The 25,592-nt window shown below is 39.4% G+C and overlaps 1 protein-coding gene across 6 annotated transcripts in view; it reads left to right on the top strand.

Annotated features, from left to right (window-relative positions):
* Fars2 (phenylalanyl-tRNA synthetase 2, mitochondrial) overlaps nucleotides 1-25,592 on the top strand; it is a 453,987-nt gene that overhangs the window by 76,649 nt on the left and 351,746 nt on the right. For 5 of the 6 annotated variants that reach the window (XM_059263160.1, XM_059263162.1, XM_059263159.1 and 2 more), the window contains one exon: nucleotides 15,894-16,526. In XM_059263160.1, the coding sequence (XP_059119143.1) occupies nucleotides 15,915-16,526 (612 nt within the window). In that variant the 5' untranslated portion in view covers nucleotides 15,894-15,914. Of the gene's footprint in view, nucleotides 1-951; nucleotides 1,038-15,893; nucleotides 16,527-25,592 lie in introns of those variants that run through there. The other variant, XM_059263164.1, reaches the window with a different exon arrangement.

Genomic DNA, 25,592 nt, shown 5'->3' with positions numbered 1-25,592 from the left:
CCTTTTCACTTTTTCTTCCTTTGTCTCCTTTTTAACATATGAACCCAAAGCTAAAATTTATTTTTGTAAATTTTTAAAATGTGTTTAATACTGTTTTCTTATATACACATATCATCATAAACTTCATCCATGTGAGCATTGTCCCTCTCTTCCTCTTCCTCCCTCTCTCTGCAAAACTCAAAGGACAAAAGGGCTTAGAGTAAAACACAAGTTTCTCTCCCTCCTTTGCCTAGCCACCCGTTTCCTTTCCTGTGAGCCATCTACTATTAACAGTGTCTTGGTTCACACTCAGTCTGCATCATGCAAGTCTTCTGTATCTGTATTTGCTCACTCTTCAGAATTGTACCTGAAATCAGGACTTGAGATACTGCACTGACTGACTGACATGTGGAGCAGAGGCAGTGAGGGCAAGCTGATACGCATGCACACTGCGGCTAAGGTTGTACTAGGCAGTGTTCTGCCTTCACATTTCAGCTTTCATGCTGAAACAAGGAACCTTTTCTTAGTCTGTTTGGTATCATGTTTTGGACACTGGTAATTGTAAACAATGGTTCTTTCTTGCCTACCAGTTCTCGAATAACCATTCAGAGACTTATATTAATTATAAATGCTTGGCTAATGGCTCAGGCGTATTACCAGCTAGCTCTTACATTTAAATTAACCCATATTTCTTTGTTTTGCCATGTGGTTTGTGGCTTGTTACTTCATTTTCTACACGTCTTGCTTCCTCAGTGGCAGGCTGGCTGGCTGATGTCTCCTTGACTCCCATCCTTCTTCATCTCTCTCCTCAGTTTGATTGTATCATCTAACCTTATCTTGCTTCACTATTGGCCAAAACTACTTTATTATCAACCAATGAGAGCAACACACATTTACAGCATACAGAAGGACATCTCACAGCAGATAATTGTTTTTATTATTGATTTTACTTTTTACAGTGACTGCCAACCATTGTGCTGGAGTTTCTTCTAGAACCTGAGTGTAGGAACTTTGGAAGATACATCTGAGAAATCACACATGTTAGAAGCTTCATTTAGGTATTGGCCATGAAATCACTGGTAATGTAATATATTAACCATATAAAGTGCGTTTAAACAGAAACACATAGAACAAGGTTATGTATTGATCAGGTGGCAATAATATGACTGGGAGCTTCCGGGAAATCAACCCTGTATTTCCTCTATGTGCATACTGCTTCTGTATTTGCTAAGTCTGTAATCACAGGGGCTTTGTAGATAATATTAACTATCATGAGTATCTTCTGTATATTGGTAATTTAAACACCTTCATGTATTAGTTGTCCTTACAAAAACCAGTGAGGTTGTAGTGCAATATAAGATGATTTTTAGGGGAAAATGAGAGTATATGGGGATGGGTGAGGCTGCTGCTGTCTTTCTGCTATGCTCAGGCATATAATGTACTGTGTGCATTATAATGATCTTTGAATTAATAATTAAAAGTGATGTTTGATTCTATGCTTGCAATTGACTTCCTATGCTGACTGTACATTGGCTTTTCTTACTACTGTCTTTTGAGATCTGCTATGGATAGTAGATGGTGACATGTAAAAGTCGTTGTGAGGTGAGTGGATGTTATGGGTTCTTGACTAAACAGTAATTTGGAAATTTATCACCTTAGATGTTCATAACAGAGTTGTTCCTTTTGACTTGGAAAAACATCCCTCTTTAATGACAAAGTATTTACCTTGTCCTCAAGTGGCTTAAGATCTGACAGACCAGACTAGTCTTAACTGATATAGTATTTTCATGAGCCATGGGACGACCTGTGTAGAAGAAACATACCTATAACAAAGATGAGATAGCTCAGTACCCACGACCTCCTTCTCTTCCTTCTCATTATTGTTATTGTTATTTTATTATTATTGACAGGTTCTTGCTGTGTAACTCAGGCTGGTCTGGAACTCAAATTTTTCTACCTCAGTTTCTGAGTGCTGGAATTACAGGAGCATACATCCAGTTAAGACAGTTTTTAATGCAGATAAAACATTAGTGGAGTTTTGAATCATGTTAATGGGAAATTGGCTTCAATTTTGGAAGAAATCGTATAGAGAACATATTGAAGAAAACATGGTAGGTGGTGTTTGTTGGCAAGGCCAGGCAGTGGGCATTGCATGGTGGGCTGCAGCCTGGACAAATCATGGCCCGGTGCTTCACTGTAGCATTATCTTGTCAGTAGGTGGGCCTTTGTGTTGTTTTCAAGTTTGAAGGAATAAGAATTGAGCTGTGGAGGCTTTGAGGGGGGTGCTGCAGTTGCAATTGTATGAAGGTACACTGGATCGCGTTGGCCTCTGCTCACAAGTCCTGGGCCTTGGGACTAGATGTGCCCATGCGCTGTAACTTATTCTCTTCTCTGCCAGAGCTAGCATCCCAGGATTTTATATGCAGTGAACTTATTTGGAGAATTGTAGATTAAAAATCAGCTTATTTAGAATAGTTAGGAGAAAAAATTTAACCCAGAGCTTACTTTTCTGTGTAGCAGTAATATTTCTAATTCCTTAAAATAGTTTTTTAATATGAAATTAATGAGCTTACTTGAAACAATTTTTAATTTTATTTGCCATTACCATTCTGCTTGCTAAATGATTTCTGGCTGAAAATCTTCTCTTTCATTAGCTGAACATTTAAAAATTTAAAATTGTTATATATATTTATATATATGTATATATTTAGTAATATATATTACTAAAATTATTATGAAACTTTTTTAAATGCTAGAGTTTGTGGATAATTGCAATGTTTCTCCCCAAATGTGGACTATATAGAACTATAGTCCAGTTAATTTTTTTTTTTTTTGTAGCAAATAAGGTAAGAAAGAAGCTGATAAATGTTGAAATTAACTATCAGTTTGCTATTTCACTTGGGTTTCTTGAGATAGTAAGAGCATGAGATATTTTTGTTTGGCTATTTGTATATACTGGTGTGTGTGTGTGTGTGTGTGTGTGTGTGTGTGTGTGTGTGTTGTGTACCTTGTGCATGATGAGCTTTCCTCTGGCATATTTAGGAAAGCACTCATATTAATAGATACTGATAACATGAACTTAATTTTACATGACACTTTAAAAAGTTAAAAATAGTGAAAAAGTGATTGAGAGTCACATCACTTCCAAATACGGTGATATCTTATGTCACTTATTAACCAGCATTCAAATTAATTTGTAGAATCATTGGTCTGCAGTCAATCCTTCATGCATTCATTTAATTGAGTATCTTAACCTTTTGGCTTTAGATATCCAAATTGATTCCTCTTGGAACTTGTGTTTAAGAATGGAAAAAACCTTTCAAAGTGATATTGTCCTGGTGTTTTTGTTTCCATCACGTGATACTTTTCTCATGAGTGCTCTTTTATTTTTGAATAAATAAAGATATTCCCAGTTTGAAAAACACTTTCAGAATTCTCATTATTGAAACCATGGCATTTATTATCAAAGACTGATATTGGTAGTCACTTTCAACTGAGTTATACTGATGAAAAGATTCTTCTGAATGGGCATAGGGGATTATGCACACAGATAATACTTGTGTTAATACTTGCTTCTCCCCTACTTTTCCTCCCTCAGACTTAATGTTTTAATAAGACATTATCTACACAAAAGGCCACAAGTACAAAAGACAGAAGTATCAAGGGATTTCTCAGGCATTTGATCCATATGCCCTGGGCCTGTCTTTCACGGGGCTATCTGCTTTCTGTAGCTGTCAGATTCATTCATAATTGTCTTGACAAATGGCATTCTCATTAATATTGTAATGGGCCTTTGCCAACCAGTGGAGGCCATGTGCCTCAGGCGGCATTGCCCAGTGTCAGTTTCTTGCTGATGGTTATAAATCCTGACTTTAAATATGCCTTGAAGCCAATGATAGGTAAATAAATCACCATTTGAGCTAAAAATTACTTACACTTACATGCAAGCCAGGAGCACTGATATGTGCTAAGGGGCAGCTGGTGTTTACCAGCTAGAGACCCTCATATATATGGGACCTGCAGTTGCCTTCCCTGAGAGCTTCTCCATTGTCTCATATATGCTCTGGAGTCAATCAAGAAAGCACATGGTCATGAGTTATTACAGAAGAATTCATTCACTAGATGCTTGTCAAGGATGTTGAAGTACCCGGGATAGAAGGAAGGTCACTGTTAGGGCCTGTAACCATTTTTAGGACTCAGCTGGATGAGATTCTGTGAAAAATATACCTGTCTAAATAGACAATGCAAGGAGAGTGAGTGTGTGTGTGGGCTGCTGTCCATACAACTTTACATGTATTGCTATGTCCTCTTAAGTAGTTCATGGTATTCCAAGGTGATAGTTTCAAAGTACACATCTGTTGATCATATAGAATGTGAATGATCCTGCTGAACAACTTGTTTCGTGTTGAGCTCATGGAAACAGTTCTGTGAGCACTGTGGAATGGGAGTTGTTAATTCGTTTTTGCAGTCATTAGTTTTGAAGAAATACTTTCTTGGTACAGGTACTTTGTGGGCTTTCCCACCTCACAGAAATAATAAAATGAATTATTTCTGCTCCAAATTTGTTACTTTTTAATGGAGCAAAGTCCATGTTCACAAGTGATTACTGACTGGATCATTTGATGTAATGTGTGATTATTTCCAATTTAAACATTCGTTTTGTTTTCAGTGAGGCCCATAGAAGATGAGTTTTTTTTGGTGCTCAGTTAATAATAATAATAGATGCATCAAATTCTGTTCCTAAGAACATTGAAACTGGCTTCTTGGTGATCTTGGTACATTGCACAAAACTGTTCCTGTGTAACCCCTGAGGTGTACTCCAAGGTTGAGATGTGGCTATCATTGTGTGGCTTTGTCTCTAACGACTGACTTTGTGGCGAGTGGTCTTTCTCTCCTCTCAGAAAGAAGCTCTTCTGGCCAGGGTAGCTAGGGCCCTGGGCTTATGCATTTTAATCTTCTTTAATTTTAAAATTTATTAATTAATTACTTTGTGTGTATGTGTGCCTTACAGGCATGTATGTCTTTGTACCATGTGCATGCAGTGCCCTCAAAAGCCAGAAGAGGGCCTTAGATAACCTGGAACTAGATTTAGAGAAGGTTGTGAGCCACCATATGGATGCTGGGGATCAAACCTAGCTCCACAGAAAGAGCAGACTGCTCTTAACCTTTGAGCCATTGCTCTAGTCCCCCCCCACCCCCCCCATTTTAAGTTTTTTGGCATTTGTCATATTTGACCAAGTTTCAGCTGTATGTTTGACTTTTTAAGTTCTTTGGTTGAGGAAAAGTAAGCATTTTGTCATGTGATCTTATTTTCTTTAAAAATGACATGAATTCTAGAACTGATTTTCCTAAATCCATCACATGCCGTTGCTATCAATCTTATTTTTGCACTCATATTGAGTTACATTTTCCTTTGGTTAATGTCATTGAGAATCTAGATCTTGTTAGGTTTCTCTTCCTGTGATAAACACCATGACCAAAGCATCTTGAATACGAAAGGGTTTATTTCATCTTACAGCTCATACTCCATTACTGAGGGAGGTTAGGGCAGGAACTGATGCAGAAGCCATGCAGGAACATTGTTGCCTCCTCAGGTTTGCTCCTCAGGGATCACTCAGCCTGCCTTCTCTCATCAATCATTAATCAAGAAAATGCCCCAGAGGCAGGCCCACAGATCATATTTTGGGAGCATTTTCTCAGTTGAGGTTCCTTCTTCTTAAATGACCAAGAGCTAGGCAGTACAGGCAAGATGAGCTGAAACTGCTCCAAGGTATTTTAGTTTTGTTATTAATTAAAATTATATTACCGCTCTTAACATCTGTATTCAAACATCAGAATTATTGAAAATACTGTTTATGGAAAGACAACCTGCTGGACTCGTTTTTCAGTACATAGGTGCAGAGTAGTAAACTAGGTGCATGTTGTAGGAAGGATTCCAAGAGGAGGCAAGAAAAGTAGCTTGGGACTGGACCACAGGAAGTCTTGACTTAGCATTGGGACTGTGACAGGTTTCCGAGCAGAAAAGCAATGTGGACGTGTGTTTAGAAGGCCCTTATGTTTTCTCCATTGTTAGAATAAAAAGGTTAAAGTTTAGAGAAGGGGCTCTTTGGGGCCTGGCTAACAGCAAGCAGTGGACTTAGAACCAAGGAAACTTGTGCCCAAGGCCTCTTATTTGTAATTCTCAGGTCTGAGAAAAGCCCTGAAGAAAAATTGGTTCCAAAACTTACTTGAGTACAAAATTTGAACTAATTTGAGTTATGAATTTTAGTGTGGAATAGGTCATAGCAATCTCTGCTGTTTCCTTCTCTCTCTCCCTCCCTCCCTCCCTCCCTCCCTCCCTCCCTCCCTCTCTCTCTCTCTGACTTCGAACTTAATTGCAGTATTAAAATGTTGAAGGAGTTGGCAAACGGGAAGCAGTGAAAAGGGGACCTGGAAAGGTGTGTCGGCAGCAGCCCAGAGAATACAGTCCTCACAAACTGGCCGTGAGATGTCTTCAGCACAGCAGCACTGGAGTGAGACGGCTGAGCATGGGCAAACTGTGGCCTTTGTACAGTGCCAGTGGTTGCCGAGAACAGTACCAACAGGAAAGGATTGTATAGCTGGTAGGGAAAGATGATTGATTGCTGCATTAGTAGGGTTTGGATTTGAGGAACTGAAAGTGTCCAGTGAGTGGTTTATTACAACTTAGAATACAGGATGCACTGTCAAGGGGGAGGTAAGGGTTGTCCTATAGGAGTTGACTATAGGCTTATGCCAGTGCTGCAGGCACACCAAGTAAAGTTGACAGAGGAGGATACAGAAAACCCACATCAAGATTTCTGAAAGGAGTATGTTTATTTAGGCTTCATTATTTACATATGAAGCGATAGGCTGCTGGAGTGCATATTTGCATATCATTTCAATGGTGCTCTGTAGGAGCTCAGTGAGCTAAGCTGGGCTTGGGAATGTGAAAGTAGATCTTAGGCAGCTCTTCATTCAGCCCATTTTTCTGCTTACTGTGAAAAGTAATGTCTTGGTATTTGATCTCTCAACAGTGAAACGTCTTTATAAGATAGCCTAGTGGGCAAGGAATCCTGAGTCTCCTGAGGAACAGGTCTGCACAGATTGAAAAGCAAAGTGAAATGATAGGTTTGCTACTGATTCCTAGCATTCCCAGGCCTTCTGAAAGAACTCAGCCTTTACAGTGCTGCTTGTGCTGTTACTGATGCTCCACCCAATGAGGCAGTTTTAACAACCACTGGATATCGTGAGTTCAAGGCCAACCTGGTCTACAACGCAAGTTCAAGACAGCCGAAGTTATTATACAGAGAAACCCTGTCTTGAAAAATATCAATAACAAACACACAAACAAACAAACACAAAGCACCTGCTGGATTCTGACTGTGACCTACTTCCTCACTGTGCCCCAGCAGCCCTGCATAAGGAACCTCTTGGCTAACAGGCCTGCCTTAGTTTCATCCAGGTTTTAGTGAACCTTTTCCTTACAAGTAAGAAAGGTTTTCTTCTTTAACTAAGATGCCATATAGCTTTTGAGGTTTCACACATATTAAAAGCTTTTTTTAAGAGTATAATTAAGAAATGTATTTACAATTGGACCAGTTTCCTAAAATTTGCTCCTCAAGAAGTGGCACTGGGTAACTGCTATCGTGTTTATGACAGCTGATTTATGGATGAACAGAGAAAATTGGTCAAGTATAAAGTTTCCTACACAAGTATTCTGCTTTTATTCACATAAGAAGTAATGGTGTAGGTGGGCATCATATGCAATTACCTTGCCAAGGATGTATTTGCACTGACACGCTTCTTTAATGCAGGCCATACAGTGTCTAGAACACAACTGGACAATTTGAAAGGTTTTCTTTTAATAGCTATGTTTTCAAAATAAACTTTAAAATACAATAAACAGGAATTTAGAAAATTTAATAGAAGTATAAAATAGAATAAAGAACCAGTGGTAACTGCTATTAAACTTTTCACATAATTCTTCCCATGGTTTTTATGTCTAGCACATAGTGTTATAGCACATATATTTGGGGTGTGTGTATGTGTGTGTGTGTGTGTGTGTGTGTGTGTGTGTGTGTGTGTGTGTGTGTGTAGAGGTGGAGGGGTTTGGTTTTTTTGAGATAGGGTTTCTCAGTGTAGCTTAGCTATCCTGGAACTTGTTCTGTAGACTAGGCTGTCTTGGAACTCACGGAGATCTGCCTGCCTTTACCTCCCAAGTACTGAGATTAAAGTCATGAGCCACCACTGCCTGGCTAGTTGGGCCTGGAGAGATGCCTCATAGGTTAAGAACACAGGCTGCTCTTTCAGAGGTCCTGAGTTCAATTCCCAGCAACCACATGGTGTCTCACAACCATCTATAATGAGATGTGGTGCTCTCTTCTGGCCTGCAGGTGCAGAACATGGTATACATAGTAAGCATGTATTTGTATAGGTAAGGTTTTATGCACACAATTATATGACCTAAATTAACACTAGTATATTGTTTCATCTTTAGGATTCTTTCCAAAATTTGTTATATTTAATGACTACATGATATTTTATTGTGTGGTTATTGTATAAATTGCTTAATTATTCTTTTGTTTTGGGATATTCATACTGTTTTTAACTTTTTCCTATATAAATGTCATTAAATAAAACTGCATTTTTAAGTCGTGCCTTAATTTTGGTTTTTCTTATGATAGCTTTCATCACTGTGCCAAAGAGTGTGAACAGTATTAAATTTCATGATAGTGCTGAATTGCTTTCTAGAAAGCTTGTGCCAATAACTCTCTCACAGGTAATAGAGGAAACTGCCTGCTTAGAGATTTTTTGTTATTTATCCTTGTCAGCAGGATGCAAAACATACTCTCTTGATGTGATCTTTTTTGAGTGAAAATGGAAACTAGTAGAGTAAAATGTATGTATTTATTTTAAAATAGTCAAATTATATATTTTTTTTACCATATAGACTATATATTATATCTGTCATTATAGCATATATCTGATGGCTTTTGCATAGTGATGACCTTGTGTGGACTATGGTTACTCACCACTGATCCTTTTCAGCAAGGCAATTGTAGTTCAGAGAAACCATTATTCTGGTAAGTTTGTGAATTGCTTAGGTTTTCCAACAGGAATGAAGGAGGTGGAGAGAGGACTGTGGACCCATTATAAACTTCACATTAGGGTTAGAGAAAAGGTTCAGCTGTTAAGGGCATGCACTATTCTAATGGAGAACCCAAGTTCAGTTCCTAGCACACACATTGGGTGGTTCGCAACTGCCTGTAACTCCAACTTCAGGGGATCGGACACACTCTTCTGGCTGCCCTTGGTGCATGCATTCATACTCAAGTGCATGCATGCACACACACAACTAAAAAATAACTAAAATCTAATAAGTCCCCAATAAACTTTACATCAATTACCAGTTTATTTTTTAGTCACTGTGCTAGATTTGTGGTGGTAAAGAAAGTTTCTAGTATTATTAATGTGGACAACGTTCTAAAACAACCTTTAAAATTGAGGTATAATCAATGGCTATAAAATTGAAGCTTTAGGTTCTTCTTCCTCCTGTGTTTTTAGGGCAGTGTGTCTGTGCAGCCCAGGATGGCTTTGCCTTGAACTCATGATAGTCCCTCTGCCTCACCCTTCTAAATATGGAAATTCCCTGAGTGTGCCCAGTCCCTTTCTACTCACATCACTCAAAAGATAGGAAGAGTGGCTACTTGAGAGGATGATATTAAGGATGCTAATACATTCTCTTGATGTAAGCCTGAAATCACAAAACCTTCCCTCAGCTTTGTGTGAAGGAGGTAATTAGCATCCCTTTGTGGAGGCTTGACTTCCTATTGACCTTGCTGTCTTAGCCTGTGTTGGACCAGGTGATTCAGGGAGTAGATGTCCAATGTACTGGGGTAAGTTAACTATTAGCAGTTGTAGCTGCCATTTATTGAGAGTTTTATATGGTCCAGGTACTGTTGCAGGGTCCTCTGTATTAATTCACTCAATTCTAACAGTGGTCTGAAGGATCCTCTTAACTGAGGATGAAAGACCAAGATTATTCTGCTTGTGAACAGTGAAGTCAGAAGAAGGAGACTGTAATAATGTGAAATAGAAAATACTTTTACCTGGGGATTGGGTCACTGGGATAAGTCATTGTCTTAGTTACTATTGCTATGTTCTGTTGCTATGAAGGGACACCATGACCAAGGCAACTCTTATGAAAGAAAGCATTCAATTGGGGGTTAGCTTATGGTTTCAAAGGGTTATTTATTTCGCTATCATCAAGGCAAGGAGCATGGTGACCAGCATGGCACTGGAACTGTAGCTGAGAACTACATCCTCATCCACAGGCTGCCTGGTTTGAGCTATTTGAAACCTCAAAACCCACCCCTAGTGACATTTCCTCCAACAAGGCCACACCTCCTAATCTTTCTAATCCTTTCAAAGAGTTTTACTCCCTGGTGTCTAATCATTCAAATATATGAGCCTATGGGGCCCATTTTTATCAGCTTACCACAGAATCATCTACTTAGATTATCTGACTAGTTTCCTGCATGTCCTAATTTATAGAATCTGAGCTTTGAACTGAATGACTTCTGGAGGACCTTTCAGACTGAATATTTTTTTCTATTTATCTGAAGGCTACAATCCACATGCTGTTATAGAAGCTAGTTTATGTATTAAGATACAATTTTAAGAATCAAAGTTTTTTGCAAGTTTATTATAGTCTTGCTTCATATCACTGGGGTCTTTAACTTGGGAAGCTCCTACCTTAGCCTCTTGAGTGATAGGAATATAGAGTTGACATTATGCCCCCCAAGAACCAGTTTTGATTGTTTTGTGCACAGAATTCCTAGGTTTCTACATGATTTACTTTCTCACCAGCAGTGTTCAAGTTTTACATTTTAAGAAATTAAAGATTTATTTTCATTTGTGTATCTGGGTGAATGTATGCTACATATATGTGGGTACCTTTGGAGGTCAGATGAGGATATCAGATTCCCTGGAGTTAGAGTTCCAGGCTGTTACATGCTCCCTGGCATGAGTAGTGGGAACTGAATTCTGGTTCTCTGGAAAAGCAGCAAGCAATCTTAGCTGCTGAGCTATCTCTCCAGCACCCCGTCCCCTCGTTTTTACATTGATTGATTTTAGTGTATTTGCATGTGTGTGCATTGTGGGTCATGTTTGTGCTGTGACGCCTGTGTAGAAATCAGAGGACAACATTTGGGAGTCTGTTCTCTCCTTTCATCTTGTGGTTCCTGGGGATGGAGTTCAGGTTATCCAGTTTGGCAACAGTACCTTTACTTGTTGAGACATCTTGCTAGCCCCAAGGTCTACTTTGCAGAGTCAGTCTCTTACCTCAGTTTTGCCCAACATCTCTTACTGTTTTGTAGAAATTGTAGCATATCTAGTTCTTTTATAATTTGCTCATATGCAGTCCCTCTGCATCCTGCCAACATACAGAAAATCATCTGAACAAACAAGATTTCCATCTATTCTCAGTTCTCAGTCTGGCTGTTTTCTTGTGTTACAGATGTCTAGAGGTCTCTGAGTCAGTTTTACTTCAGCTGAGCTCTTATTCATTGGGCATTGAGTGAAGTACCTTCTGAACAGGGTCTGGATTAATCCTTTATCTATGAGATATGTATTCTTTCATCTTTTTACTTTATGATAAAGAACCTAAGAGAAGGATTTAAGGACTAAACCACAGGAATACTTCTGTGAAGTTGCCAGCTGTTTATTGTATTGTCTTTCATTCAGATGCCATTCTTTGTCCTTTGTATTAATGTCAATACGTCCATGCATTTATACTTTTCCTACTTTCTATGTCTGTATAGTCTACATATATTTTTAAATCAGGAGATTTTACTAACAGTGCAAAAAACTTCTCAGTGAGTTACGTTACAGTAAGGGCTAGCAAATGTTTTTGTAAAGGACCAGGTCATGCTGCAGGTTATTTGCGTCTTGGGGGATGTATGTATGTCACTCTGAAAAATGTCCTTTGCTGTGCTTTAGGAAGCTTTGTGTATAAAATCAAGCCAGGGGCCAATTTGGCCCTTGGTTCAGATTGTTTTGTTCATTTATTTAAATATTTATTTCATTTCTAACATTGAAGGTTATGAATTTTATTTGGTTTAATTATTCAATGTACTGATGTTTGGCCTAAATAATTTGGGTAAAACTAAAGTTAAGGGAAGGAACTGTATTGAAGAGACTTGGGCCTTTGAAAAGCACTTAAATTGCTTAGATTCTGAATTTTGTTTACTGGGTGGGCAGAGACATTTGCATAAATTACTGCATATGTACCGGCTTTCGTTTCTTTTTTGGCAAGTGGCTATGAATGATTCTTACCTAGTGCTGTGGATAGGTGATGTGCAAGTACACTGCACCAGTAGAACAGTGCTGTCTTAGAATGCCTTCCTAGGCCTCCTGTGTTTTCAGATGACGTATTTCTTAGGGAGAGATTTGGTAGAGGCAGAGGGAAGACTTCCAATTCATAACAGCCAAAAAGCAATCCCTACATTTGTCCTGCTTGGAAAGAGATGATAATGGAAAGAATGAATTACTGTTTCAGTATGGAGAATGAAAGTGTGGACATAAAGTAGAGCTGAGCAGATGGACCAAAAGTTACAAAATGAGAATGAAAAAAATTACGCTTTTACGGACAAGCTTGACACGTGAGAAGATCATTACAGGATGTTAGGATAGCATTCATCTATGGGAATCTGGAAGGGCTTTTGTGTGTGGAACAAGACATTGATAAAGTAAAACACTGTTGGCAACCATGAATAACTGTATAAAGGCACTTTTTTTAAGCGGTCCTGCACTTTGTATAACAGCATATGCTGTGGAAGAAAGAAATGTTTTCTTGTGTTTGCCAAGAGTTCTGAGCTGGGTAACTAGCAGCCCTGTATCAGTGTGGCTTTGTGCTGGGATGCGTAAGGCTGCATGTGCAAATTTGAAATCCGTATCTACTGCAGGGACAAGTTACTGAACAGTGTGGATGGGAAGACAGGCTTCAGCTGAAGCTCAGCCCAAACCACTTGAAGCGACCCTGACAAAATAGTACCATGTGCGTGACTCTAGTCTGTTCCTGGGTGTCTCTGAAAGCTGCTCCATCATGATAGCTCTAGGGACAGGCTTCTAGGAAGTTATTCTTACTTGCAGTTTTGAGTCCATGTGAGGTAGGCTTTTGTGGACCATGGAGTTATGCATTCTTGGTGGAATTGCATGAGTCTTGAAGAAAGTAACCAAGTTGTGTATTTTAAATTATCTCAAAAAATTTCAAATGAAAGTTTGAAATTCAAAAAAAAATGACTTAAGTTTAAGAACTTAGATTATTTTTGAACTTTCAACTTTGATCTCTAGTTACCCTTGTTAATATGGTCCCTGAGGGAGTTCAAAACTGCTTTTGTTGAAGTAAAGTATAAACAGTGTTAGTAGATCACAGTCTTTCCACTAACAGGCACAGAGTTTGGGCATCTATTTTGGGCATTTATTCCTGGATATTTATCATTTTACTTGAGAATTCAATGTCCTATCCCATATGACTGCTGAGGCGGCTCCTAGTTGGGAAATTCTACAATCTTACTAAATTCTGTGCATTTTTCTTTTCTTTGTTTCTTTTTTTTCCCCCACATCCAGGTCAACCCTCTGTCTTCTGTCAACTTTGTATCCCCTTTCCAGTAAATTCTCTTGTGTCGGGCTTACTGTGTGGGTGTGTTCCAGTAGAAGCTGTCCTTTGTGAGGAGGAATAGTCACTGATGGAATGATGCAGAGGGTTTTACATTAAACCCTCTGTCATGACTAATAAGAGCAGAGAAGACTGAACATTCACAAATATAATTCCTGCCTACTCTTGGCATAGTCTGTTACTTAGTATTAAGTTTCATTAAGTATATTTTTATTTTTTAAATTACTGAATGAAACATTCTACCATCTAAAGTAGTAACTTTATTTAGAAGATCTGTATGTATGTGTATATGTTGGTGTGTATGTGTTCATGTGGTTGTGTGCATGTATGCATTTGGGTACATATGGAAGCCAGAGTCAACATTATATGTCTTCCTCAGACATTTTCACCTTGTTTGTGAGACAGGGCCTCTCATACTCTCCACCTAATTTTTCAAGACAGGGTCTGGCAGTGAACTTGGAACTCATCAGTTCAGCTAGGCTGACTGGCTCATGAGCGCCTGACCCAATGTTGGCTCTACAGATGCTTGCTGATATGCCCACCTTTTTTACATGGGCACTGGGGATCCAAACTTGGGCTCTTATACATGCATGACTGGTACTTTATCAACTGAGCCATCTCCCAAGATCCTATTCAAAATGGCTTTTCAAACATATAATTGATGGCTTTTTTTTTTTTTTTTTTTTTTACAATTCTGGGAATTATTCCAGAAGGCAGAAGGTACTCTGTATAAAAGCGAAACAGGACTTTGTAGTTATGAGGGTAGATAGCAGAAAGGTAAAGTGTGGGTGTTTACTATTTTCTCTTATTGCCCATCAGAAGCCTTAATGTGAGCCGATACTTTCTGTAATGAATGAATCCAGCTCTGTGGACTCTAATAACTTTTAGGTGATCCTTCTAAAGATTCCTTTGGTGTTACAGTTTAGTAAAAGTAAAAGTAGTTGTCACATAGAATGTTTTCTCCTTCATGAGAAGTTTGAACAAGGCCACATGATGAAGGCTTTTTTCTCTACAGAGCAAATAATTTAAATGACAGAGGACACCTATATATTAGTGTCCTATAAGCACCTTCAGTGTTCTTCTGATTTAGTGCAGTAAACACTAAGGCTTTGTGAAGTGCAATTCTAATTAGTCTTATCAATAAAAACCTGGAGTCAGATATTAATTAGGGTGAAAGCTGAAAGATCAGAGGAGCAAAGGAGCAGCCACAGTCACTTCTTACCTCTACAAACCCTCAGACCTAATGGGGCCTGAGACCCTGTCTCCACCTCCTTATATTCCTGTTTCCACTTCCCTAGTGCTGGGATTAAAGGTGTGAGCCTCCCAAGTGCTGGGATCAAAGGTGTGAGCCACCATCACCTGGCTCTGTTTCTATTTTAGACTGGTTCAATCTCATGATAGCCCAGGGTGGCCTTGGACTCCTGATCTTGTTTCCTTCTCCCAAGTGCTGGAATTAAAGGAGTGAGCCACCACTGTCTGGCCTCTATGGTTAACTAGTCACTAGCCCTGCCCTCCGATCTCCAGGCAAGCTTTATTTGTTAGAACACAAACAAAATATCATTCAACAGCTTTGTCTTAGTGTGTTTTGTTTGCTTTATTTAATTTATTAGTTAAAATTTTGAGACAGGATCTTACTATATAGCCCTGACCTGCCTGGAACTTGCTATACTAGACCAGGATGACTTCAAACTTACAGAAATCCACCTGCCTTTGTCTCCTGACTGCAGGTGCATGTGCACCACCATGCTAGAGTCATTTTTTTTTTTTCTTGGTATAACAGAATACCACAGATTGAGTAATTTATAATAAAAGGAAACTTGTTTCTCACAGCTCTGGAGTTTGGGGCTAAAGATCAAGGCACTGGCATGAAGCCAGACCTTTTTACTTAGATTATCTCATGGAAAAAGGGAGAGGACAGGGTTTGAGCTTATCCCTGTATGAGAAGCCCACCCCCACCCTAATAACCCACTCTTGTGTTCTAGAGGCAGAGCCCACGTGCTTTGCACTTTTTAATACTACTAGATGTCAGTGAAATTTCAACATGAATTCCGGGAAGAGCTTTCAAATTACAGAAGCCTGTCAATAGATTTTCTGAATTGTCTTTCTGTGGTGTGAATGTGATGGCAAGGACACAGGTATGTCACTAGGAAAGTAGTGAACTTATTGAGAGAACATAAGAACACATTCCTGTTGTCTACAGAATGAAACTTGTGCTTTTCCTATGTGTTTCTTCCAGAATTTGTGAGAAGCTTCTATAATGGTCTGTTCAGTCTTCATCAGAGCTGCCCATGAACACATTTACCTACTAAGGAAGGTCAATCATGTCTTTAGATGCCATCAGCATCGGACCTGGGGCTCAAGGCCAGCTGCATTCCAGTTCGTTGCCCAAGCTGCTCCGGGCAGTGTGGTAGAGGTGCTGGGAAAATCCTACCCTCAGGATGACCACACCAACCTCACCCAGAAGGTCCTTTCCAAGGTGGGCAGGAACCTGCACAACCAGAAGTACCACCCTCTGTGGCTGATCAAGGAGAAGGTGAAGGAGCATTTCTACCAGCAGTACATGGCCCGGCCCAGGACCCCTCTCTTCTCCGTCTATGACCAGCTTCCTCCAGTAGTCACCACCTGGCAGAACTTTGATAGCCTGCTAATCCCAGCAGACCACCCCAGCAGGAAGAAGGGGGACAACTATTACCTGAATCGGGTGCACATGCTGAGAGCACACACGTCAGCACACCAGTGGGACTTGCTTCATGCGGGACTTAATGCCTTCCTCGTGGTAGGAGATGTGTACAGGCGGGACCAGATTGATTCCCAGCACTACCCAGTTTTCCACCAGCTGGAGGGTGTCCGGCTCTTCTCCAAGCATGAGGTGAGTCTTTAGATGTGTCTTGTTGTTGAAGAACATTTGTATTGATGTCTCTGAAGATGGGTGATCAGCGAACCTTGAAAGAGTTGTCCTTGATCTTCGTTCCCTTTACTGACCCATCCGTTTTTCAATATGTCTTTTGTGCACACTGGCCTCCCAAGCTACAGTGTGCCTGATTTGAGACAAACAATTGTTGTCTCACATCACTGCAAACTGTAAACTTCAAAACAAATTTTCTTTTTTACTTGTCTCTTCTCATCCCTTTTCTCAGTACTGACCTTCTTTACACTGGTTTACTACTGGTAAGTCGTTGGTTAGTGGTTCAAATTCAGCCTAATCCAAGCTGAGTGAAGGCACAACTCTAAACCTGTGCTTGGGTTGTCCATTTGTGTCAGTGGAACTAAGTGCTGGTCTCCTGCTGCTGGAGAGTGATGTCCTCCTATGCTGAGGGTGACTGCAGGTGCTCTGGGTTGGACCATCAGCTGTGCTCTTGTTCCTAAGCTCCTTCTCCTCCTGCTTGACATTGATGGTGGGGCAAGTCTTAATTCTTAGTGTTGTGGGCTGTTCTTTTCCACCCTGGTAGAGGCAGCCACTCTCCTGGATTCCTTCCCAATAAATCTCTTTCTCAAAAAGAGTCTTGGGTGTGAAGATCTTCATTCACGGCCGCAGAGAAGAACCTTGCTAAGAAGTCCCTTAGGGACTGAGCAGAAAAAACTTTGCAGAGATGCTCCCTTAGGGGACTGAGCAAGGTGGAGCAGAAAAAGTAACAACTTTGGCCAGAGCTGGAGGAGATTGCTACATTTCTTCAGCGGGTTACCCTTTAGCAGAGTAAAGCAAAAGAAGCAACATCTTGGGCTGTAGAAGTGGAGCTCTGCTGAGAAGCCCCCTTAAGTGGGGGCTGAGCAAAGTTCAGCTGTAGAGGCTTTCCAGGAGAGGAGCAGGATTGCTATATCCTGCGGGGAGACCATCCCCCACCGCACCCCAACTCCAGGTATATCCTGACAGTCAGGATACCTTTCCCTCCAGAGCTGAGCTGTTCCATTGCAGCTCCAGCTGCCAGAGCTGTCCTGGGAGCTCAAGGTATTGCCTGACTCCTGGAGCAATCAGGATATCTTTTCCCCAGGGTTGCAACACTCGATTACAATAGGGTCCTTAGACTAACAGTTATTATTTTATTATTTTAGTAAATAAGTTGGTGGGAAATAACTGAAAAATACTACCCTCTCCTTTTCTTTCTATTTGCGTCAGAATAATGTTATCCTTTACATCTGGGACATAGGTTAGCCTTTCTCAAAACAGGCTTCAGAGCTGGATCTGGGGAGCTTAGATGGACATTCCTAATATTTGGGATATGGTTATTTTGCAAGGTAGAGGTACACTAGAAAGGGTATGGAAACATTAGGGAACTGAATGGAAACTAAAAGAGACAAGTCAGAGTCTGGAATATGACAAAGTCATAAAATGTCACTTAACATTCACCTGCAAGAGAGTCAGTGATAAGAGTGATGTGATAGTGTCCATGGCATGCCATTGGACAAGTGTTCAGTCTGGCTTACCTTGTTAACACAATAAAGAACACACTAATGTGTAAACCTGCATGTTATGGTAGAGACAGTCAAGGCTGAGAGACCGACAGTGGCATTTTAATGGGGGGAAACTGAGGTTACAAAAGGAAATGAAATGCATACATGGTATTAACCCTTCTTTGTCTATATTTGTTGTAATCCAGACCAATTTTCCAGGCACCATGTGTAGCTACTCTAGTCTGATATTGTGACTGCTTTCTGGCTTATTAATGAATTATGCACCTATATGTGTAACTGGCTTCCTTTCAGGTTGCAAGGTGCTTCAATTTTCAGTGCTTCGTTTATTCTTCTTACTAAAAACCTATGAGGAGTCGGGTGGTGGTGGCGCACGCCTTTAATCCCAGCACTCGGGAGGCAGAGCCAGGTGGATCTCTGTGAGTTCGAGGCCAGCCTGGGCTACCAAGTGAGTTTTAGGAAAGGCACAAAGCTACACAGAGAAACCCTGTCTCGAAAAAGCCAAACCAAACCAAACCAAACCAAACCAAACCAAAACAACAACAACAACAAAAAAACCTATGAGGTAGGTCACCTCACTTCAGCACAGAGAGTCCAAGGTCTGGAAAGGTCTAGTGACCTAGTTGGTCTTGCACAGCTAGTCAGCGGCAGAGCTCAATGGGAAGACGAGTCTCCTGAGTCCAGTCTTCACCTGCTGTGCTCTGCTGATCTCTGTGGTACTCCTTGTCAGTGACACTGTTTACGACAGTGCAAGGTTGTTACAGCAGTAGAGCACTGGAGAGTGGTTGCTTCTGAATTCCTGTCCTCCATTGAAGTTTTGATTCTCTGTCTTCTCTACTCTTAACCTCAGAAAAGTGTTTTTTCTTGTTGTTGTTTATTTTCCCATGAATACTTTAAATTTTTTAAAACATATGTACATATGTACTTAAAAACAATATATTGTTTTATTTTCCTAATATTTAATAAACTATTCATTATTATATGCACAAGACAAGTTATTAGATTTATAGAGTAAAAGAAACAATGGTGCTGGGTGTGGTGTATGGGCTAGGAATCCCAGCACTTGAGAGGCTGAGGCAGAAGGATTTCAAGTTTGAGGCTAGTCTGAGCTACATAGTGAGGCCCTGTCTCAAGAAGAAAAAGTAGAATGTGAACTATTGATAATTGCTCAGAAATGAATGAGCAATGATAGTATGTTAATTTAACAATTATTGAAAAACAGCCCCTTTGTTCTTTGAAGAAAGATAAATGAAAGTAACATCTATAACAATTTCTGGGGAGTAATTAACAGGTAAGTCTGCTAAAGCTCTGAACAAGAGAAAGGATAGAAAGAAACACTGAGTACCCACACTTTCTTGAAGTAAAGATTAGGATTTAATCTATACCTTCAGCAACAATGGAGGGAGAAAAGAAAAATTCAGAAAGAGGAGTAATGTAGAAAAAAGATCTCAGTTCAACAGAAGTCAAGATTAAAAGACAGAGAGTCTAAATCATCGGTTTAGTATCAATTCTAATGCATGAATATTCCCACACTAATGTTGGTTAAGCCTAGCAGGTGCAGAAATGTGTGATCAGGTTGGATGTTCAGGGAACCTGAAACCAAAGCACCCCAGAGGATGGAGTGAAGGACAGGCAGGTTTTTCTGGCAAATATTTCCACAAAGGTGTCAGATGCAGCAGTATTAACATCAGAAGAATTTATAGAAGAAAAGATAAATGTGGATGAAGCCTGAAATAGGTAATCTAAGAAGCTTCTGAATTATGAACTTTCATCTGCCTCTGTTATAACCTTGATATATGAAGCAACCCTGCTGACTTAAAGGTCGAGTTTGACAAATCATGATCATGGTCAAAGACATTAAATGATTTTAGTCAGAGACCTGTGGATTATCTAGACAAAACGAATAAAGGTATAGAAGTCAGAAAATGTTATTAACAAGCTTGATATATCTTTAAGAATTCCGTGTTTTGTCTCTGTTTACATGTTGTATACAATTAATGAATTCAGTATTTGTTTTAAAATGCTATAAGTATGCCAAATTATTCTAAACAACAACAACAACAACAACAACAAAAAGAAGGTAGATGGGTGTACAGTTCTGGATATCCCCAAGTCTTTGCAGAAAAACTGAGCCACTGAAGCTGCAAAACTAAAACCTATAAAAAATCCAGACATAACAGGGTTCTCCTGAGAGCATCCCTGTGTAGGAAGTCACTTCTACCAGCTGGAAGTTCTGAACTGTGTTAGAGAATGAGTTTATAGAGGAGTACAGTAGTGCCTGGAAAAAAGAGACCTTCCTACAGAACTGCTCAGAGAGCAGTATTTGGATTACCAAATTTGCTAGTGGCACTTTGACATGACATACTTATAAGACTGTATGCCAGTGATTACCACTATCATAAGAAAAGTACCAGTCAGGGGCTCAGGAGGGAGCTCAGGTTGTAAAGTGCTTGTCATGCCTGCATGAGGTCCTGATTCAATCCCCAGCACCAATTACACTAGCTTTTTACAAAAGCTGTAAGTGGAAGCATGCACTTGAAACCTCAGTGCTTGTGAGGTAGAGTAGGCAAGATCCCGGGGCTCATTGGTTAGCTAGTCTAGCTTAATTGGTGAGCCATAGGACAGTGGGAGATGATCTCAACAAACAAGGTGAACGGTACCTGAGAAATGATATTCTGGGTTATTCTCTGACCTCAAAGTGCGTGCACACTGGCATACACATGTGCACCTCCCTACATACACAAAGGAGATGGTCTGTCTTCTGATGGGGGGGGGGCATGGCACTGACTCTAAAGACTTGCCATGGCAGTTGGATGTGAACACCAACAAGCTCCAGGTCCAGCTATCATATTATAGGAACTATAAAGAAGACAGGCAAATATGAGGGTATGGCCCAGAGAAGTAGTGCCAAAGCTGACCATGGGGAGTGGCAGCAAGTCTGCTCAGGGTGTGACCTACAGAATGAAGATGAAGGGAACCAAAAGCAAGTGCTTCAAAATGTTTAGGCAATGGGAGTTGTTCAATAGTTGCACTCATCATTTTCTACCATGTTGTCAGTGAACTTCTTGTTGGAGCCCAGTGAAGTTTCCTAGTGGCTTTACTCAGCAGGACTGCATAAGACAATGTTTGGGCCATGGGCCTGGGTACCAGGTGTTTGGAAGGGTCTACACTTGGTTGTATCTAGCAGGGGGAGGTCTTTTGTCTCACCCCCTGGCATTGTTATAAAAAACCCTTTTGAATAAAGTTCTGGACTGGTGGATTTTGACCCAGGCCCACCCAAGGTTATCCTATGTTTCTGTCCTTCTTGTCATCTAGGTATCTTTCCAACTATTTCCTACTTCTCCCTGCTCAAGAGTACCCTGGTCGTAAAAGTGGGGGCTGGTCCCCTATAACTTCTTTTGTTGGACAGAGTGTAGAGGGGTTCCTGTGTTCTTAAATGCTTTCTGTGAGTTCTGTGTGTGTAGTTGTGTGCAGTTGGCCCATGGCTCTGTTCATAACCCATTGGAAATCTAAGACTCTCCGTTTGTTTTAGTTTGGGAAGTGCCGCTCAAAGAATGAATGACTCAGCTCAAGCAAATGACCAGAAACACAAAATATTAGGAAATGGAACTTAGGGATGAGGGAAGGATTGGTTCATCTGATCTTAATGGGTAGATCCTATCAAGGGAAAACATTTTGTAGAAAATAGGGGAAACAATGTTTAATGTGTTTGGAGATTTGAATACTAATGAAACACCTGCAAGTAAGCTCTTTTCTTTCTTTCTTTCTTTTAAAATGTGATGAGAATATAAACTCTTTATAAAGTCTTTATTTTAGGGATGCATATTGAACCACCAATATGGAAAATACAGAACTTGGTATTTTCTTCATAATAATATTGGAAGTGGCTTTAGCATATTATGGTGGATGTAAGAGGACTGGTTGTAAATTATAATTTACTTGAGTATTGTGTGCATGCAGAATCATCTTTTGTGGGTGTGTATTTACATGTGCTTTAGATTCATCTCCTATAAATCTAAACACAGAATATTGAGTCCAGTAGTCAAAATGACATTGGCTCAGCATGTACTCTAAGGTGTCCCATTCTTTTATGGGAAGGTGATCACCAATTCTTTCTTTCTTTATTTTTTTTGTTTTTTATTTTTTTGGTTTTTCAAGACAGGGTTTCTCTGTGTAGCTTTGCGCCTTTCCTGGAACTCACTTGGTAGCCCAGGCTGGCCTCGAACTCATAGAGATCCTCCTGGCTCTGCCTCCCGAGTGCTGGGATTAAAGGCGTGCGCCGCCGCCGCCGCCGCCGCCGCCGCCGCCGCCGCCGCCGCCGCCGCCACCATCACCCGGCCCAATTCTTTCTTAAAGACAGGAAACATTAAAGAAAAGAGTATAAATGATACACAATAGAAACATTAAATCTGCAGTTGATAGCTTCTCCTTTTTTCATGTGAGTTTTTACCAAACTTGTAAAAGAATTATGTAGTTTGTTTTATAAAGGAGAAAACAAGGTATTCATCAAATTTATCTTATGAGGTTATACCTGTTTATAGTCATGCTAAATTAAAAGGAAACTTTGGAAATTTCACCTTTATGGTTACCATTCATTCTGTTTCAATGAACAGACAAACATTTATTGAATTAAATATCTACAAATTCAATTCACTATCATCCCATTCTATTATCGTTTACATATATTGAAATCTACTGTATTAACTCATACAAAGAGGAAAAAAAGCATGTGATTATCTCAATAGATGTGGAAAATAATTTGACATTTAATTATATCATAGTATTAAAAATACATTTAATGACATTAATGATGCATGGTAAAAACTTTAGCAAACTAAGAATATAAAGAAACTTCCTGAACTTTGCAAATGATATCTGTCAGGCATTTGCAGCAGCCGTCATAACAATGATGAATCATTGTACATGTTTCTATCAAAATCAGCTTTTATTCAGAGTCACCTGCTTCCCTGATTCTGCTCATATTGAGTTAAAATGTCTCCCAAAAACAGAAAGAAAGAGAACCTGAAGGCTCGAGACATGGTTCAGTGGTTAAGAGTGCATACTGTTCTTTCAGAGGATCTGCGTTCAATTCCCGTCACCCATGCCTTATAATCACCTGTAACTCCAGCTCCAGGGGGATCCAGTGCCTCTGGCCTCCTCATGCACTTTGTACTCAAATGCACATACCTATACACAGATCCACCCACACATGTTAAAAAAATAAAAGAAATCTTTGAGAAAAGAAGGTAGAAACACTGGATAATAGGAGCTAAAGCTGTTTTCTTTCATATGGTATAAGTATATATCAAACATTTAATAGAATTTCCAGACTTATTCAGACTATGAAGACAATTCAGCAAGGGTACAAGGAAAATGTAGGAGCATTAATATTTCTTATCATTAGCAATAACAAATGGAAAATGTAATAGCATAAAGATTCTATTCACAGTACCAGTTAAAACTTTGAAGTCCTGTATATAAATATGGCATAAGATACTCAGGATAGTTATGGATTAAATGCTATTAAATATATAATAAAAGAGAGATATGCCATATATAAGTATTTTTACAAGTAAGAAAACAATGCCATGAAGATGGTAATTCCTCTGTCTTATGTAAATCTGACAATGTCTCCTGGGTCTTGTAAAAGAGGACTGGTCACAAAATTCAAGACACAGTGTTAAGTATAAAGGGTTTGCTTTACTAGATATTAAGACATATAATTTGTGGTTGTAAAGATAATTTAGGAGTGGCAGACAGTTGATAAAATAGAGATATGCCATGTTTTGTTGATACTCATGGGTGACCTGCCCTTTCCTAAACAGTAACAGGGGGGGAGTAGATTGAGGGGGACAGAGGGGGCTTTAGGGGGGAGGGACTTGGAGGAAAGGAGGGAGGAAAAACTATGGCTAGGATGTAAAATAAATAAATATATTATAAACGGAGAGTTTTGAAATAATCATACTTATATTTATGAATTTACAAAATAGGAATGAAGTTACAAAAATGGGAAGATAAATTCTATTTTAATTGTTCTGTGACAGTTATCCATAGGAAAATTGATCTTGGTCTATCACTGGATACAAAATTCATTCCTGGGTAACTTAATCCATTTGTGAAATGAAAGTCTTTAAAAATTGTAGAAGAAAATATAGGAGGTTATTTTGCTTATCACGGTGGAATTTAGTATCTGAAATATGAGATTCTTTGAGGGAAAAAAACCTCCAGGAAGGAAAAAGTGGTGAAGTTGGTTACCTTAACCTTTGCCATAGAAACCTCGGTCCATGGCCACTTATGGATAGACTACATTGAAGAGACAAAGATAAACCCTGCCTGGTTGAAATCCTTGCTGTTTTTATATGTAAAATGTGTGTGTGTGTGTGTGTGTGTGTGTGTGTGTGTGTTTATTAAAATATTGGCAATGGCAAACATTTCCTTTATGAAAATGCCCAACAACAATGAATGTCAGTAACTGTGGACCGTGGATCTGTTAGTGTGCGAATGTAAAACCTGCACCTGAACTTTTACTCTCATGTTTACACTTGGAGATGTTCTTGGGTGTGTTTCATCTAGATACTAACTTTTTATAACTCTGTTAGAAGTAGATGAAAACTGGAACAATGCCAATTTTGTGAACTAAATTGGGAAGTATTTATTTGATTCTACAAGACGATGAACCTGTAGAAATGATTGTCATAACCCTCTCAGTGTAATGAGTAGGAGAAGCAGTATTGAGTAATAAATAAAAGAAAGCTACAGAAACTTTGATAATATGGCTACATTTGTGTAAAGTTGAAAAAGTGAGCATAATTACCTAATACATTATATAGGGGCTCAGGTATATGTTGAGAAGTTGCAAAGCAAAACAAGAGAATGGTAAACTAAAAAAAATTAATTATTTTCCGTCTGAGAAATGACCCAATGTGATCAGATATGGGTGTGACAGCTTTCCAAATTGTCAGTGCTAAAAGAGGGTATGAATGACAAGCACACAGAAGGGCTTTCCTTCTTTAAAATGATACATTTTGATCTTTCATATGCATGTTTTGCTATGCTTTAAAAAATAAAGGGAAGACATCATAATGAACTCCTCATAGAAGAAAATCATCCATGACTGGCCAGTGAGCAAGGACCAGCTTGACTAGGAAATATGTAAATAGAAAAGCAGATCAGTACATTTAGTAATGTTGCTGATTGGCAATGTTAAGTGAAATCATAAGATTCTCAGCCTTTTGGAAGCACATGTAGCTCTCACTACTCCACAGAATAGTTTGGTCATTTCCTATGAAAATAACAATTTTATGTTCTGTAATTTGACTTTTTTTTTTTTTTTTTCAAATTTTTCAAATGTCCATCAAGAAGAGAAATGTAATTGGCTGGTTCTCTCCTGACTGCTAGTTCCCGAATAACCACTCAGAGGCATAATATTATAAGTGCTCAGCTGGTAGCTCAGGCTTATTACTAAGTAGCTCTTACACTTAAATTAACCCACAATTCTTATCTGTGTTTAGACACCTGGCTTGGTACC

This window comes from Peromyscus eremicus, chromosome 5 (genome assembly GCF_949786415.1).
Source record: "Peromyscus eremicus chromosome 5, PerEre_H2_v1, whole genome shotgun sequence".
In the NCBI taxonomy this organism is placed as follows: domain Eukaryota; kingdom Metazoa; phylum Chordata; class Mammalia; order Rodentia; family Cricetidae; genus Peromyscus; species Peromyscus eremicus.
The sequence above is the reverse complement of the archived record's forward strand: the minus strand, read 5'-3'. Positions and strand labels throughout refer to the sequence as shown.